This window comes from Geotrypetes seraphini, chromosome 10, assembly GCF_902459505.1.
Source record: "Geotrypetes seraphini chromosome 10, aGeoSer1.1, whole genome shotgun sequence".
NCBI classification, from domain to species: Eukaryota; Metazoa; Chordata; class Amphibia; order Gymnophiona; family Dermophiidae; genus Geotrypetes; species Geotrypetes seraphini.
Genome location: NC_047093.1, coordinates 29616802 through 29632584, shown reverse-complemented (window position 1 = coordinate 29632584; position 15783 = coordinate 29616802). Strand labels below are relative to the sequence as shown.

Here is a 15783-nt window from a genome sequence, read left to right as displayed (position 1 = left end):
GAAAGGCCCGCTAGCAAGAGCAGCGAATTGTGAATGTTGCTGCTGCCAGAAGAAGTTCTTGATGCTGTCGATGGCCCTCAGAAGAATTGTCAGAGCACCCCCTTATGGGCTGCTCCTCCCTTGGTCCCTTCCCTTGGTACACCACAGTTGTGACCTGCTTGGAACTATTTTTGTACAGCAGAACAGAAAAAGCTGGGATTTAATTTTTGTGCCTATTCATTGTTGATAACAGTAGAAAAAATAGCAGACCGTGAAACAAAGATGGGAGAAATAAAAGGCTTCAATTACACTAATCTTCATTGGGTGGTCTACTGCTCTTTAAACTGTTTTTAGCATTACAGGTCTCTGCCTCAGTTTGCTCCTAAATTCATTGTGGATATACTGAAAACCAGACTGGCAAGAAGAAACTCCAGGACTGACTTGAGAACCACTGGAACAGTTTCTGTTCCATTTTAGAAACGAGCGTGAAAGAGTAAAGCATACACATTAAAGAAATTAAACCATTTGCTTTTTGCTGTTTATTTTCAAAGAACTGTGTAGTGTTCAAATGCAGTCAAGTTATTGGTCCTTGTTGTCTCCAAAAGACAGCTACAAAAATAGATTCTACCCAATCTATAAATCCAGTGTATGAATTAACAGTACTTCAGCAAATCAAAGTATATTTCCTCATTGAATAGTACAGAATTACAGCAGCCACCAGAATCTAAAAATTATAGATACAGTATATATTAATTCACTAAATTACTTAAAAAAGGACATTTCTAAAATATATTTCCATTAAAATGAAACACCCAAATGAAATTAAAACAAAACAAAACAGAACATTATACAAAAGTCAGTTAAGAAAGAAACTGATAACATTAAAATTTTCTGCAGCCTAAAAGAAGTAAAATGTACAACTTAAAATCCCCAGCTCCAGCAAGGAAAATCTGAAGTGTGCAAAGGCAAAAGAGAAAAAGGGTTCAGCAGCCTTTCATTGTCCTGTGGCGGAAGGCTTTCCTGTCTCTGTCTCCTGGGAGAGGAGGTCACAGAAGAGATGAGGCACAAGGCGAGGAGGGAGCTGCTGAACAGCAGGCAGGCAGGATCCCAACCCCAGGAACCAGATTGGTCTCCTTCAGAGAAGGTGGCTCTTCATCAGAAGTGGAAGTTCAGTAGTGTCATGATACACCATACGTCAAGTCCAACTGGCACATTTTAGGGGATTGCTTCATTCTGCTTTTAATTAGCATGAGATGATAAAAGGAAAAAAATGGTACAGTGAGACCAGTAAATGCATACTGCCCTATTACGAATCTAACATTCTCCTCGGCACCCTTAACAGTCCAACTGTTCAAAAGTCACTCTTAGTCTTCTTAAGTACAATGCTAAAAGTGCATGCAACAAGGATTGTTTGGCCACGTCTGAACATACATTTAGAGTTAAATGGTAATTAGCTTTCAAACATGAGTGTAACATACTTGGAAGGTTGTGTAAACTGTTCTTCATCTTGATTTACCTGTACATTAATCAGTGGCATAGCCAGACAGCCAATTTGGGGGCGGACCTGAGCCCAAAGTGGGCAAATCTCTCGCTCTCCCTCCTTTCCCACCTCCAGCCCATGCAGCAAATTCTCTCTTGCCCACTCTTCCCATCCAGCCTGTGCAGCAAACTCTCTCCTTCCTTTCCTACCCCACAGCCCATGTAGCAAGTTCTCTCTCTCTCTCTCCCTCCCTTCCCACCCCCTCAGCCCATGCAGCAAATTCTCTCTTTCCTACTCTTCCCATTCACCAACCTGCGCAGCAAACTCTCTCCTTCCTTTCCTACCCTACAGCCCATGCAGCAAATTCTTTCTTTCTCCCTTCCCACCCCCCATGGCCCATGTAGCAAGTTCTCTCTCTCTCTCCCTTCCTACCCCCCAACCCATGTACCATTTTTCAGATCACCGTCAGCAGTTCTTACATGCTACTGGTGGCTGACCCAGAAGCCTTCCCTATGACTCAAAATGCAAATGCATCAGAGGGAGGCTTCCGGGTCAGCTGCCAGCAGTATGTACAAACCACTGTCAGCGGCCTGTAGCTACTGGGTAGCCAGGCCTGAAACCAAACTGAGCAAGCCAGACCTGCCCAAAGCTATGCCCCTGACATTGATTAACTGAGTCTATATTATGAATCTAAGAGGATCTCAGTATTGCCCTTCTCTACTTATGGTCAGAGCAGCCGGGACACCACCTCACTTTCTAAAGCATATAACTTTGGCCATTTAGGGGTGCTTTTACCAAACTATGGTATTAGAAAATGACACTGGGACAAATTTTTCCCCGTCCCTGCGGAAACTCATTTTCTCATCCAGTCAAGTTCTTTTCCTGTCCCTACCCCACTCCTGAAAACTCTGTACTCATCTGCACAAGCCTCAAACACTTTAAAATCATAAGTGCTCGACGCTTGTGCAGTTAAGGCAGAGCTTACAGAAATGAGGCAGGGGCAGCGACAAAACTCACGGGGACAAATGTGTCCCCGTGCCATTCTCTATGTGGTTCAAAGTGGCCACAGCGCTCCTTTGCACAGGTTCTTCTTGTGTACTAAGGCCTTTTTCTATAGTTTGTATTAATGGCCACGTGCTAATGTTACCACTAGACAAAGCCACTGAAAAAAAGTTAGTGCCTGTGCATTTACTGCCACCTATTTTGTCAGTGGCAAAGGGCTGATATGTCATTCCTGCACTATTCAGTTAGCACATGGTAATGTAGCTGCACTGTTTATGGCAGAACATTCACTCGGGTATCGCTCCTACTGCCAACTAGACCACCGGGGGATGGATGATGGGTGTGTGTGTGTGTGTGTGTGTGTGTGGGGGGGGGGGTTCTATGCATGGCGAGGGAAAGGCTCATTCTGTGTGTGTGTAGGGATGGAGGGGAGCTCATTATGTGCCTGAGTGGGGGGGGGGGGGAGGTGAGAGAGAAAGGAGAGCTATCTAACATTTCAGTTCCCTGCCAAAAATGATACTGGAATAAGGCTGAACAAGGGTCAGTTTCAGCGCCAAACTTGAAATTCATATATATATATATATAATTTTTTTTTGAGTTTTATGTTTACTAATGTCTGTCGAGTTAGGAAAAAATTGTACTGCAAGTATGGCAAATTGTAACCTATTAACTGTATATTATGTATGTTAGCCTGTAACCCATTCTGAGCTCTTTGGGGAGGACGGGATAGAAAACAAAATAAATAAATCTCTGTCCTCAAACATGTCCCCTTAAAAATAATTTAAAATGTGTGTACATTTGGTAATTAACCGAAGGAGGTCAGAGTGTATCCCACAGTATGCCATTTTAAGCTGTGTTAAGCATGCAAAAAGCACCTAATGCAGCTTCGTAAAAAGGCCCCTTAATGATTTAAATGGCTAAAGCTCTATGGCCTAGATGTACTAAATGATCCGATTGTGTACCGATGGTTGCTAAACCCAGTTTGAATGGTTTAGCGACCAACCAAATTTGCCGACCCAATGTTCAAAATGGCTCACTGCGTGGTTTTCTGTGCTTTCGTACATTCTCTGGCAAGCAAACGACCTCATTACTATAAAAATGAGGTCATTAATATTAAAACAAGTCATCCAACTGATGGCCTAACATTGCAGCATTCTATTACAGGTTAGAGAATATTCAGGAGATTTATCAAAGTTTTTAGTGATGAAAGAACAAAGATTAATTTATAATTGGCAATCCCTAACTCCTCATGGATTAAATTTGGACATAGATTGGTTCCAACTATAACTTCTCGTAATGTCCGGTTGATGTCACTTCTGGTTAGAAGAAGAACAGCCTTATAAATTGTGTAGCCTGTGGAGTCTTTACCTAGTTTGCCCTTACTTCACTGCCTTCCGGGTATACAAAGCTGAGAAAAGGTATGAGGTTTAATTTTCTATTAAATTTGATTAGTTATAGAATTTTAGAATACATTAATGAAAATATATTGTGGTAACAATGATAGAGTTTTAGTAACTCCACCTCTCACTAAAGCCAACTACCCCAAACAAATAACCTTACCCATTTCTCACTCTTTTTGAAAATGACCAATTTTTTTTTTTTGTAAGTTCTTGTTGTAATACATCTTGGATAATTCTTTAGTAATCCACCTTGAACTGCAAGGTAATGGCGGAATAGAAATCCCTAATGTAATGTAATGTAATGTAAGTATTAGAGATATCATGTAGTTTTTATAATGGTTTTTATATATTTGATTTGATTTAACCGTGTCCCCTCCTGATGAAGAGCCGAAACTCGAGTCGGGGGGCCAGGGATTTTAACATGGCGACTTAGTCAAACTGAACGCACGTTTGAGCACTGGCACTGTATCACAGCTGTGGTTATCGAGTATCCAACTATCCAGCCATTTCAGATAAGTGTTTTTTTACCTATTATCATTAATAATTTCTAATGGTTGGGTCAGGGACTGCAAAGACGATGATGGTCCCTATAATAGCCACAGTTTGGTGTTACCACTAAATTATTGGTTATATGGTCTGAACATTTTACAAATATTTAAATATTTATTTAGTTATATCAAGAGCTGTGATTCAGTTAAGTGATCTAACATTGCAAAGCCATAAGTGGACTGCTAATACCAACCAGCTTTGCACATGTTTGAGAGCCGGTTTCTAAATGAGCGACTGGATGGGATTATGGCTGCCCTCCGCAATGCTCATTTGCATGGGAAACCATTTGAAAAATCAATCGCCGTTTAGAAATCTGCCAAAAAAAATTCAGCCCTCAGCGACCCACACAGTCCTAATGACCATTTTCAGTGCATCTAGTTCAGTGGTCTCAAACTCGCGGCCCAGGGGCCACATGCAGCCCTCCAGGTACTATTTTGCGTCCCGCGGTCTGTACTAGTGCTGCCCGCTCTTTGTAGCGTCCTCCAGCTTCCCCCCTGGCCTCCAGCTCTTACCTTCAGATAATTACACTAGCATGCAGAGAGGATTGCCAGGTGCTGTAGCGATCCTCAGCATCATGTTCCCTCTGCTGCGATCCTGCCCCTGACGTTAAAGGAGGAGCAGGACCGCCGCATAGGGAACATGTGGAGGCTGATGGCATCCTGCAAGGAATGTTACAGCACCAGTGATCCTCTCTGCAGGCATGGTAATTAGCTGAAACTAAGACCGGAAGGCCAAGGGAGAAGCTGGAGGATGCTGCAAAGAAGGGGGGAACATGCAGGCCTTTGGGGGGGGGGAGGGGGAGATTTATAAACTATAAAGAGTTTTACCTCATGCAAAATTGTCATTTCTTTAATAAGACATTAACCTTTTTTTCCTGCGACCCTCCAAGTACCTACAAATCCAAAATGTGGCCCTGGAAAGGGTTTGAGACCACTGATCTAGTTCTATATGTGAAAAAAAACAACAACAAATTGCAGCAGTTGGAGGAACCACCAAGGACTACTTAAATGATTTTCAATACAAATAAAGTGGCAAAGCAATTTGTAAGAATGCTTTTCACTGCATTTTTCCTTCAATTTTGGGTTAGAATTGTAAGTTTAAGGGGCAAGCTATTTCAGGTTCTAACTTTTACAAGGATATACCTATTCTGAAAATATGTTTGCTGTACATCGGGAGATGATGCGTAGAGACAAACATTCAAAGTGAATGCATAAGTGATTATATTTTAAAGGATGGAGGTGCCAAAAAGCAGCAGCTCCCTCCTTTCCCCTCTCCCTTACCTGCACCATTACTGAGTCTGTTTCCTACTGCAATCCTTTGTGAGCGTCTTTCTCCATAGCTCCTGAAAAGAAACAGGGAACACCACAGCAATATTAAACCAGCAGCCCAACCGGGAACTGTCATCGTAACCCTAGCCACAACTGGTTAAATTTGCCGATAGGTTACTGAATCAAAGCCCAGCATCGGAATAGTTATATATTCCTCAATTTCCACAAGTCAAAGCTTGGATTAAGACCAAGCTTCATAACCACCCACGGTTAATAATTAGCATACCTTACCAGGAAGTTGTTCTAATCAATAAAAATTTTCACACCAGTGTCTATTCTTAGTTTTCATTCAAATGCCACCTTGAAGGTAACATATTAGATGACAGTAGATATGGACCAATCAGCCTGCCTTGGTATCTTCTCTGATTTTCTATTATTTTGGAGAGGTGAGCATACAAGTTCCTCACACTTAAAATCAAATTCCCAAATACCTTTAGCCCAACTCTAAACTCTCTTCTGATTACCTGCCCCCATGCATGCTTGATTTCTGTGATACGTCTGGTCTCTAATCTAATCTATGATTTGTGAGTCACTCTTTGCATGCCTAAATAGGTTTAACGCGATGTAGAATTCGAGAGGCAGAGAAGAAGAGACCGGAGGAGGAAGGTGTACTAGGGTACTATTTGCATTAAAAATAGTGAAGACTCAGTCCGTGTACGCTACTAATTGGCGATGGGGTGCATTGCCACGAAGAGAAGAGTCTTCGGCTTTTTTCGAAATTTGAGATAATTGGGTTTGGCTTTGATATCTGTCAGGAGGTTGTTCCAGGTTTTTGCGCCAAGAAAGGTAATGAGTGTGCTGAATATGAGTCTGTATTTTATTCCTTTAGGAGATAGAAGGATAAGGAGTTTCTTATGTTTCTGGTTGAGTTGGATAGAGAATTGATGAAGAGGTTTATGAGAGGGGTTGCTGAGCTCGCATTTAAGATGTGGTACTTTATGCATGATATTTTGAAACTAATGCGAGCATTGATTGGTAACCAGTGGAGTTTGCTGAAGTATGATGAGATGGAGTCTCCACCAGCCCACCTGGTAGAACTATTCCAAGCTGGTCATTTTCCTTATTTAAAAATATTTACATACTGCTAATTTCTGCAATGAAACACCTTAAATAATAACATTTAACTGAAACACATCCCAATTTACAACAATCCAAAGTCTGATGCCCATGCTCACTGACGTTAGGTTATAATGTAAGCGCTCTTTGCTAATACTTACAGTCTCTCTCCCTCTAGTGTGCTCTGTATCTCCTTCAGAACGCCTGCAAAGCGAGACAAAGTACAGAGAGAACTCAGCCACCAGTCCATTACTGCTGTACCACTTCCAACCGTGCAGCAGGGCTTTAAACTATTTGTCTTCAAGATGATTAGTTCAAGACATGGGGGAAGTCTCTGCTTGCCCTGGATCAGTAGCTTGGAATGTTGCTACTCTTTGGGTTTTGGCCAGGTACTAGGGATCTGGATTGGCCACCGTGAGAAAGGGCTACTAGGCTTGTTGGACCATTGGTCTAACCCAGTATGGCTATTCTTATGTTCTTACGTGAGCCAAGTAAGTCATTGTAACATCACTAATGAGGTTGGCTCCTAGGCACTGTGAAATGAGGCATTATGACATCACAATCTCAGCTCTGGAATGTTTCTCCAATTGGGGTTCCAGAATCTTACTATTCTTTGAGATGTTTGAATGTTGCTACTCTGAGTTTTGGCTAGGTACTAGTGACCTGGATTGGCCACCGTGAGAATGGGCTACTGGGCTTGATGGACCTTTGGTCTGACCCAGTAAGGCTATTCTTATGTTCTTAAGCGCTGTCACTTTAAACCAGAAACTCACTTCCTTGTCTGCCAAGAATGACAGATTCAATTCCCTTCCTTCATTATCCTTCCCCTCCACCCAAAGTCTTAAAAGACAGTCAAAATGGGCTGTCCACCCTGCCAAAGTTCAAAAAGGTCACATGTTTTCAAGCAGCAGTACTAGCTATTTTTAGATCAGTGCTGAATATCTATTGCTTTCATCATGTCTGTCTGGCTCAAAGCCTAGACCACAGGCCCACCCTGTACATGAGTAAATCATGGCCAACCCAGAACACCTGTCAAATTTGGGCCAGGACAGCAGTGCAAAACATTCTGATTATCATACGCTACAAACATATGCATTTCTCACTAATTTTCATTTCTTTTCCTTTTTTTAACTAGAGAATTCTGGTTTTTTATAGAAACAAAGGGTGTTATTCTGCAGATCCAGTCTGCCCACTGTTTAGATATGTCTTTCTTGCAGAAGAAGCATTTGTACAACAGGAACTTAAGACTGGACTCAAATATATTTTTAATACTGTCTTAAGCATCTCTTTTCTTGCACAGCGATAGAGAGAGAACACACACATTTGGGAAAAATGAAATAGGCAACATAAGAACCTGCACAACCCATATCAGTGGTTCCCAACCCTGTCCTGGAGGACCACCAGCTAGTCAGGTTTTTGGGTAGCCCTAATGAATATGCATGAGAGATTTGCATCCAATGGAGATTTCAGGCATGCAATGTGCCCCATGCCTATTCATTACGGCTATTCTGAAAACCTGACTGGCTGGTGGTCCTTCAGGTCAGGGTTGACAACCATTGACCTAGATAGTTGCTGCTATGGAAGAGGAGGTGGGGATGCTTCCGATTCCTGCCTAAACCTCTAAGAACCTCAATTAACCTTCCCCCTCATTCCGCTTTAACCTTTTACGTTTACTTTTCATAACTTATTGTACTTCACCCTCCTCTTCCATTTTGTTCTCAGTATGTTTGTTTTTGTCTTTGTCAGCTTGTTTTTTCTTAAGTCTGTTTTTTTAAAAGATTATTCGTATTCCCCCATTTTTACTGTACATCGCCTAGACGTAATAAGCGATCAATCAAATTTTTAATAAAACTTGAAGGAGCTGGATGGGGTCAGTTATTACTTTCATCTGCCACTAAAGAACAAATGAAAGGCTCAAATCAAAGCAAGGTGAATCACAAAATCATCATCGCTGGCAGCAATGATGCAACATATAAAGCTTAGCTTTACCTCTGGACACTGGGCCAGGAGGCTTGTAAGGAAACAGCTTCTACTCACGTTCATCATTTAGTAACGCATGTTCCATTACATTCCTCGTCCCTCTTCCCCTCTGCTCTGAAAAATAAAAGAAGTCATCACAGTTACAAAAATCAAAAACTTATTGGGACTGTGTTTCAGAGATACCCTGTTTCCCTGAAAATAAGCCCCAGCATGATTTTTAAAGATGCTCCTAATATAAGCCCTACCCCAAAAATAAGTTCTAGTTAATATCGACCCCCAAAGCCCCCCCCCCCTCCTCCCCGAAACTCCCTGACTCCATCCCTGACACTAGTGCTGCTTAATTTGCTGAAAAAATTGGATTCGTCGATTCAGCAACCCCCACCCCTGCTGCTTTAGGAGACTTCGGAGCGGAGGTATGTCAGTCTCACAGTGGGAGAGTTGGTAGGGTTCTGCTGCACAGGGAGATGGGAGGGATAGAAAGATGCTGCACAAGGGGATGGGTGAGACGTGAGGAAAGATGCTGCAGATGGGGGGGGGAGAAAGAAGGAGGAAGAAATGGGGTGGAGGAGAGGAAGGGAGAGATGACTTTTGTACATGAAAAAAATAAGACATCCCCTGAAAATAAGCCTTAATGTGTTTTTTGGACCCCAAATTAATGACACTGTCTAATTTTCAGGGAAACACGGTAAAAATCAGAGTTATCCTTACCATCTCCTTCACCATGCGCTTTACCCGACTTGTCTGAACCCCTGGGAAAAACAAACACACACACACTCTTTAAAATAAGACAACAGACTGCATTTTACTCTTCTTGCACATTTAAAGCAGGCATATTTTCTGTACACAAGGAACACTGAGTTCTATTATAAATTGTACTGGCTGAAAATTGAGTTTCGGATTAGATATAAGCTTTTACTTTTGACCTATCTGAGCGTATAGGGCCGTGCTTCCTGGAAATCCGGTGCAGTGTGTGACGTCATATAGTTCTCTACCACAGTTAAGTACCTCAACTCACCCTGACCTGATGATACCAGCAAGGAGATTCGATTGCAGACAGTCAGGACTGGATTTTTTTTTCCTGTGCTGCCCCTACAGGCAAGGGTGGGGGGATTTCAAAAAACTATTGAAACGACATTTGTTTTGTCTCATGAAGTATGGAGACTGAGTCTGTGTTTGTATTCTAGATTCATGCTGTGGTTGGTTTCATTAGTGTTTAGCATGGAAAATAATATAAAATAACTCAGTTCTGGCAGGATTTGATGGTTTGGTTATGTATTGCGAAATTTTTTATATTTTTTTAGCTGTTTGTATGTAATTCTATTGTGTATGTTGCTTTGTGCTCCGCCTTGATAAAAGTGGAATACAGATGGTATCCTGCTTCAGCTAAGAAAGTAGGGCACAATTCCTTGCAACAGTACATGCTGATCAGCAGGCAGGTGTCATCACAAATGCAATGTACGGCTCAGGAGTCTTGCTATGCCTGAAACCTATCCAGAGCGGAGTCGTCCCACCTGGTTAAGGAGAAGAATATTCTAATAAAGCAGACCTGGATTTCACTGATGTCTTGTCCAAGCCAGATTGGCGCCGAGAGTGACTGTTTCTGGTGACCTCTGGCGTATCTACCAGGCAACGTGGCTCAACCAGCCACCTTGTGGAAAGGGAGAACCTCTCAAACTCTGATGGAGAAATCAGATAAAACCCTGCCAAGAAGAGAGAAACAGAAAGAGGAAGAAGTTTGAAGTTACAGTTAGTTTAGTGATTATACCGCATTTCTTAACAACTGTAGTCAAATCAAGGCGGTTAAAAGTTAAAAACAGGTACAAGAAGATAATAATTAAAAAAAACAACAACAACCCAGGCGGAGAAAGATCGATACTGTAAACAAACTGAGACAAAAGGTTATTCAGGGAAGGGATGAGTTACAATATTTATAAGGGAAAGGGGAAATTAATAAAACAAAGGAAAAACAAGTAGCAGAAGTGCACCCTTACAGCTGGAGCAACAGCGGAGGCCACACAAGTCCCCAAACATAACTCAGTCAGTTTTACAACTGGCAGCTGACCAGAACTTAAAGCTTCTTTTCCCTTCCCATCTCGCTCCTTTCCCCTACTCCACACATAACCTGGATTTTCATCCTAGAAAGTTATCGACAATATTCATTATGGCCACTGGTAGAACATCAGAAGCACGTTGATCATTCGTACACCGACACCTACACACAGGACAAAAGCATGCACTGGTTCTGCCGCTTTTATGCCTTACCTTTAGCATTCTGACGGGGTGTGGAGGGAACCCCCCACTACACTTAAAACTCCCGAACACTCTCAAACAGCAAGAGAATGGAAGTTTTCAGTGTACTGGGGGGGCTCCCCGTTCCAAAACTCCACCCCAACGGGAGCGTGAACAGTTATAAGTGTACTGGGTGGGTTCCGCCCTCACCTTCCTTCAGAACGCTAATGGTAAGGCGTAAAAGCGGCGCGCTTTTATCCTGCATGCAGGTGTCGGCGAGCCAATGTCCTGCACGCTTTCGTCAGTGTACCGGTAGAACTTAGTACGTCTTACTCGCAAACTGAACTTGGCCGACAGATCTGCTTACTCTAAGTAATTTACTCTACAAAAAATGTGGACTATTTTATTTTGCCCTTGTTTTAAATTTATTCATTTTTCATACTACAACAAGTGTAACAGAAATTTAAACGATCTCAAAAAATATACACTTGATTTTCTTTCATGTATCACTGTAAATACAATATATCATTTTAAATTCATGTACAATAATAACTAAAAATGTATGTATTACATAATATGTATAACAATTGTTACTAGAACTTAAAACCCTCCCTTCCCTCCCCTCCCAATACAAATAACACTTATAATAAAAATATTGACAAATACATATATTTTATGGGATAAATAAAATAAAATAATACCCACCCACCTCCCCTCCTAACAAATAATTTATTATGGGAAAATGATATCATTCATTACAGAAATCTGCTAATGGTCCCCAGATCTTCTGAAACTTACCAAAGTAACCTCTCTGTGTTGCTAATGTACACTCCATTTTATATATGTGGAATTCCACCAGAAGTTATAATTTAACCTATTATAATTTTTCCAATTATATGTGGACTATTTTAGATAATTATGTTGCCACACAAGGACTCAATGACTTCTTATTTCATTGATGTTTGTATATTCTTTTCTTTTAAATCATAATATTATGCTGAACTTGGAGTGTTTCCCAGTTGCAGTTTTGAACTATCGATATACTGCCATCATATTTTTCTCTGCATTGTGGTTTGTATACTTAAAAAAAAAAAATTTCAATAAGAAAGCTGAACTAAAAAAAAATGCTGGCTCTACCTTACAATGTAAGTCAGAGCCATGTCGTTTGGCAGCTTTTGCTATTAGTTTCCCTGCTTCTCTGAAAACACAGATGGCCCTCCTCTCTCATTAAAGGACTAGAGTAGGAAATCTAGCAGGAGTTCTGGCACCTCAGAACTATATTTCCACTAAATTTCATCCAGGCTAGCCACAAAGACAGCCCCTGATACATGCATGTTACATGCATATTGCTAGATGAATAAGCAGACAAAAGAACCACTCATTGGGTGCTCTTAGTTACTGGGAAATATGTCCAAATATTGTAAATTAAAGCAAGTTCGTAGACCAAAAAGATTGGGAACATCTGAAGATGCTGGTTAACTCCAAGCCTGGTTTTCAGGATAATAAAAATCAGTAAATTAACTAGAGGTCAACTGAATTAGCACCAAAGCTGGCCCAAAATCCAGGTTCAACCATACTTCAGTTTCAGGTACGTTAGATAGATTGTGAGCCCACCGGGACAGAGAGGGAAAAATGCTTGAGTACCTGATTGTAAAAACCGCTTAGATAACCTTGATAGGCGGTATATAAAATCCTAATAAACTTGAGCTGAAGAACTCGGGCCTAAACAGGTTCCAATCTCAAAATGGCTATTGCAGGAAGTCACAGCAGCCATTTTGACTGTGTAGCAGGAACATTAATGGAGATTGCAGGAATTGCTCTTGCTCTGAAGAGGCCACTAAGCCACCTGGTGGGACTGTGATTGGGGGTGGGGGTAGTGATGATTGTTTCAGTTTCGACTTCAGTTTTAGCTGAAACCAAGCAGTGGATTTTGGCAATTGAACCAATTGCCTTTTAAAATTAATCCCAACTTCATAAAACTAGACCTCTCCCGCAAAGAACTTCAGCAATGATTATCTCACCCATTTACCTTGCCCATATTTTGTGAAGACGCAGGATGCGATGCCACTCACGTCCTCTTTCCTGATGCAGCCATAGCGGACCTGTGGCTTTAGGTGGGGTAGGGATACAATCTGGATGTCTCCTAGGTTGGTTAGGATAACCAGGTTGTTCTCACTGTGGTCAGTTTTGCAGCTGCCAAAGTTAGCGACTGCCACCTTCCGCACACGACAGCCCTCTACAGCTGTCAACTTCAGTTTCAGTTTGGAGCTGACTTTGGGCAGTGTAAATACCTGTCATTAAGATAGTGTGAGAAAAATGAACTCTTTCTCTTCCATCACCAATCAATCAATCATCATTTAAAAGGTAAGGAAATAACAGTGGTTAAAAATGTAAACTCTTGAGTTTTTTTTGTAAATGTTTAATGATTTTGGATGTGTTTATTGTAAGTCACGGATAATAAATATTTTAAATAAATAAATAAATTACTACAACTATCGTACATAAAAGGCATGCATATCTATTACAGCTTTAAAATTTATTTTGAAATATATTTTTATTAAACTACAAGAACCATTAGCAAAACTGAGCCACAAAGTAATTGTGGTTTATCGTTACAGCACACACAGACAGATCTGGACAATATATAAAATGTAGTAAAATACAGCACAAGAAGTTTGATACAAGAACATTACAAATTGGTGAACTAGTCCATGTTGTCCCTTCCAAGCATTTCATGTAAACAACCAAAATGATCTGTCTCATGCTGATGCTCCTTTACCTTGAACTGTTCCTCAGATATCACAAGCAGCTGATGGCAGCCCTGCATGTCTGGGCTTTTAGAGAGGTCATGGGCCACTTCCAGTGGCTCTGGGAGAGGGACGCTGCGGCCATCTAGGATAAGGACCCCCACGACGGGCGCTCGGTGCATTAACTGGATTTCTTTGGCTAAGAGAGAACAAAAGGGAAAAAATATGAGGCAGCTCCAACGACAGAATCAAGATAACCAGATGCATGTTGCTTGAGTGAAATTCAAGTTTGGATGTATTTGTTTTAAGTTGTTATCAGGTTTCAGAACCAATGCTAGGAAGTTTTTCTTCATCCAAAGGGTGGTGGACACCTGGAATGCGCTTCCAGAGGGTGTGATAGGACAGAGTACAGTATTGGGGTTCAAGAAAGGATTAGATAATTTCCTGAAGGAAAAGGGGATAGAAGGGTATAGATAGAGGATTACTATACAGGTTCTGGACCTGATGGGCCGCCGCGTGAGCGGACTGCTGGGCATGATGGACCTCTGGTCTGACCCAGCAGAGGCACTGCTTATGTTCTTATGTACCCAACTATCTTGTAGACTCATTTGGTTTTGCAAATTTTATGTGTTTTCGAAGTACACATGCCCTATTTGCCTTTCCACCAATTAAAGGTTGCCAATATAAGAAATATCATCAACGTCTTTATTCGTAACAAGCAACACAAGGGGATAAGGAGTTTAAACCTATGATATTGCTCTCCATTTCTTATCAACATTTTAGGAAACAACTGAAAGACTTATTTGTTTACTAGATTCTTGGGTAATTAATGCATCTCATCTAATTACACAATTATTCTTGTTTGTAAACAAAATTGAACTTAACTGTATTGCAGTATAGAAATGGATTTTTATGTTATGCTAGTACGATAGAAGCATTATATATTAGGGAAGGAGAAAATATGACATATATGAAAATAAAATAAAGGATAGGAATAAGAGGAAAACAAAAAGAATAAGAACCATAGGTTGGTCAAAATTGTTTCACACAGAAAGTAACTTTATATAATACCTGTAGCACCTGGAATGGTCTGATTGTCTGAGATCTTGAGGGTGAGGGAGGGAGTTGAGAGGGAGAGGGTTGTGAGAGGGGAGTAGGCTCTGTAATGTTATGAGAAAGGAACCTGAGTTTATTAAGATGATTTGTAAGGCACTGTATCAAAGAGTCCTGTGAATGTTCAAATTAATTTGATTGTTTATTGTTGAAAAAAAAAATTATAAAGAGAATACACACTATATTCACTTTTGAATCATCTATCTAGCACACCAGGTATCTCCCTGCTGGGTACAAAAATCAAATCAGCAGCATGTCCTCTGGGTAAGTAAACGCTGCTGTCTGCGTCAATAGTGCTGGTCTCCCTAGTGAATATTACCCTGTGCTGCTGTCACGCGCTCCTCTCCTCTTCTCTCCACTGGAGGGACACGCAAAGAGAATGCATATACTGTACCACCGTTGGTTCCTGCCCACAGAGAAGGGCAATGACGGGAACCTGTAAGGGGGAGACAGGATAAAATTCCTTAGCAACGAACTTATGGTGCACCTGCCTGGATTGTAGTTCAAGCAAAAACAACAACAAAAAAAATGGACTGTAGCTCATTCACAAACGATACTCACTGTCTCTCAAGTAGGTGTCAGCAAAGTACAGGGTTCGCACAAATCCTGTGAAGGAGTCTTCTGCTGATCGTGCCTCAATCTTTCGCTGGATCGGGGCCAATTCCATTTCATGGAGTGCATCATGATCAAATTTTGCATTTGCTTCTTGAACCTTCCAGACAGAGGTGATGGAGGCAAGAGCAGAAAAGAGAGAATTGCGAACCAGGGAGAAAAATGATTGGCTTTGAAGTAGCTGTGGCTTTTCTTTCTTTTTATAAATGCTAATTTGTTTAAAACAGATAAAACAGGTAGACTCGCTCACTGGATAAAGAAAATGTAAGAATCATGGGGCAACTGTAAAGAATGTTCTTCAAAATGTC

General features: G+C 41.1%; 1 protein-coding gene across 4 annotated transcripts in view; it reads right to left on the bottom strand.

Annotated features, from left to right (window-relative positions):
* Positions 1 to 491: 491 nt before the first annotated feature.
* The window catches only part of LLGL2 (LLGL scribble cell polarity complex component 2), a 121204-nt gene continuing 105912 nt past the window's right edge, over positions 492 to 15783 (bottom strand). For 3 of the 4 annotated variants that reach the window (XM_033961151.1, XM_033961150.1, XM_033961152.1), the window contains 10 exons: positions 15425 to 15575; positions 15183 to 15299; positions 13783 to 13949; positions 13033 to 13294; positions 10321 to 10474; positions 9483 to 9523; positions 8832 to 8888; positions 6956 to 6998; positions 5691 to 5752; positions 492 to 1215 (listed from right to left, as the gene is read on the bottom strand). In XM_033961151.1, the coding sequence (XP_033817042.1) occupies positions 1208 to 1215; positions 5691 to 5752; positions 6956 to 6998; positions 8832 to 8888; positions 9483 to 9523; positions 10321 to 10474; positions 13033 to 13294; positions 13783 to 13949; positions 15183 to 15299; positions 15425 to 15575 (1062 nt within the window). In that variant the 3' untranslated portion in view covers positions 492 to 1207. The remainder of the gene's footprint in view (positions 1216 to 5690; positions 5753 to 6955; positions 6999 to 8831; positions 8889 to 9482; positions 9524 to 10320; positions 10475 to 13032; positions 13295 to 13782; positions 13950 to 15182; positions 15300 to 15424; positions 15576 to 15783) is intronic. The other variant, XM_033961153.1, reaches the window with a different exon arrangement.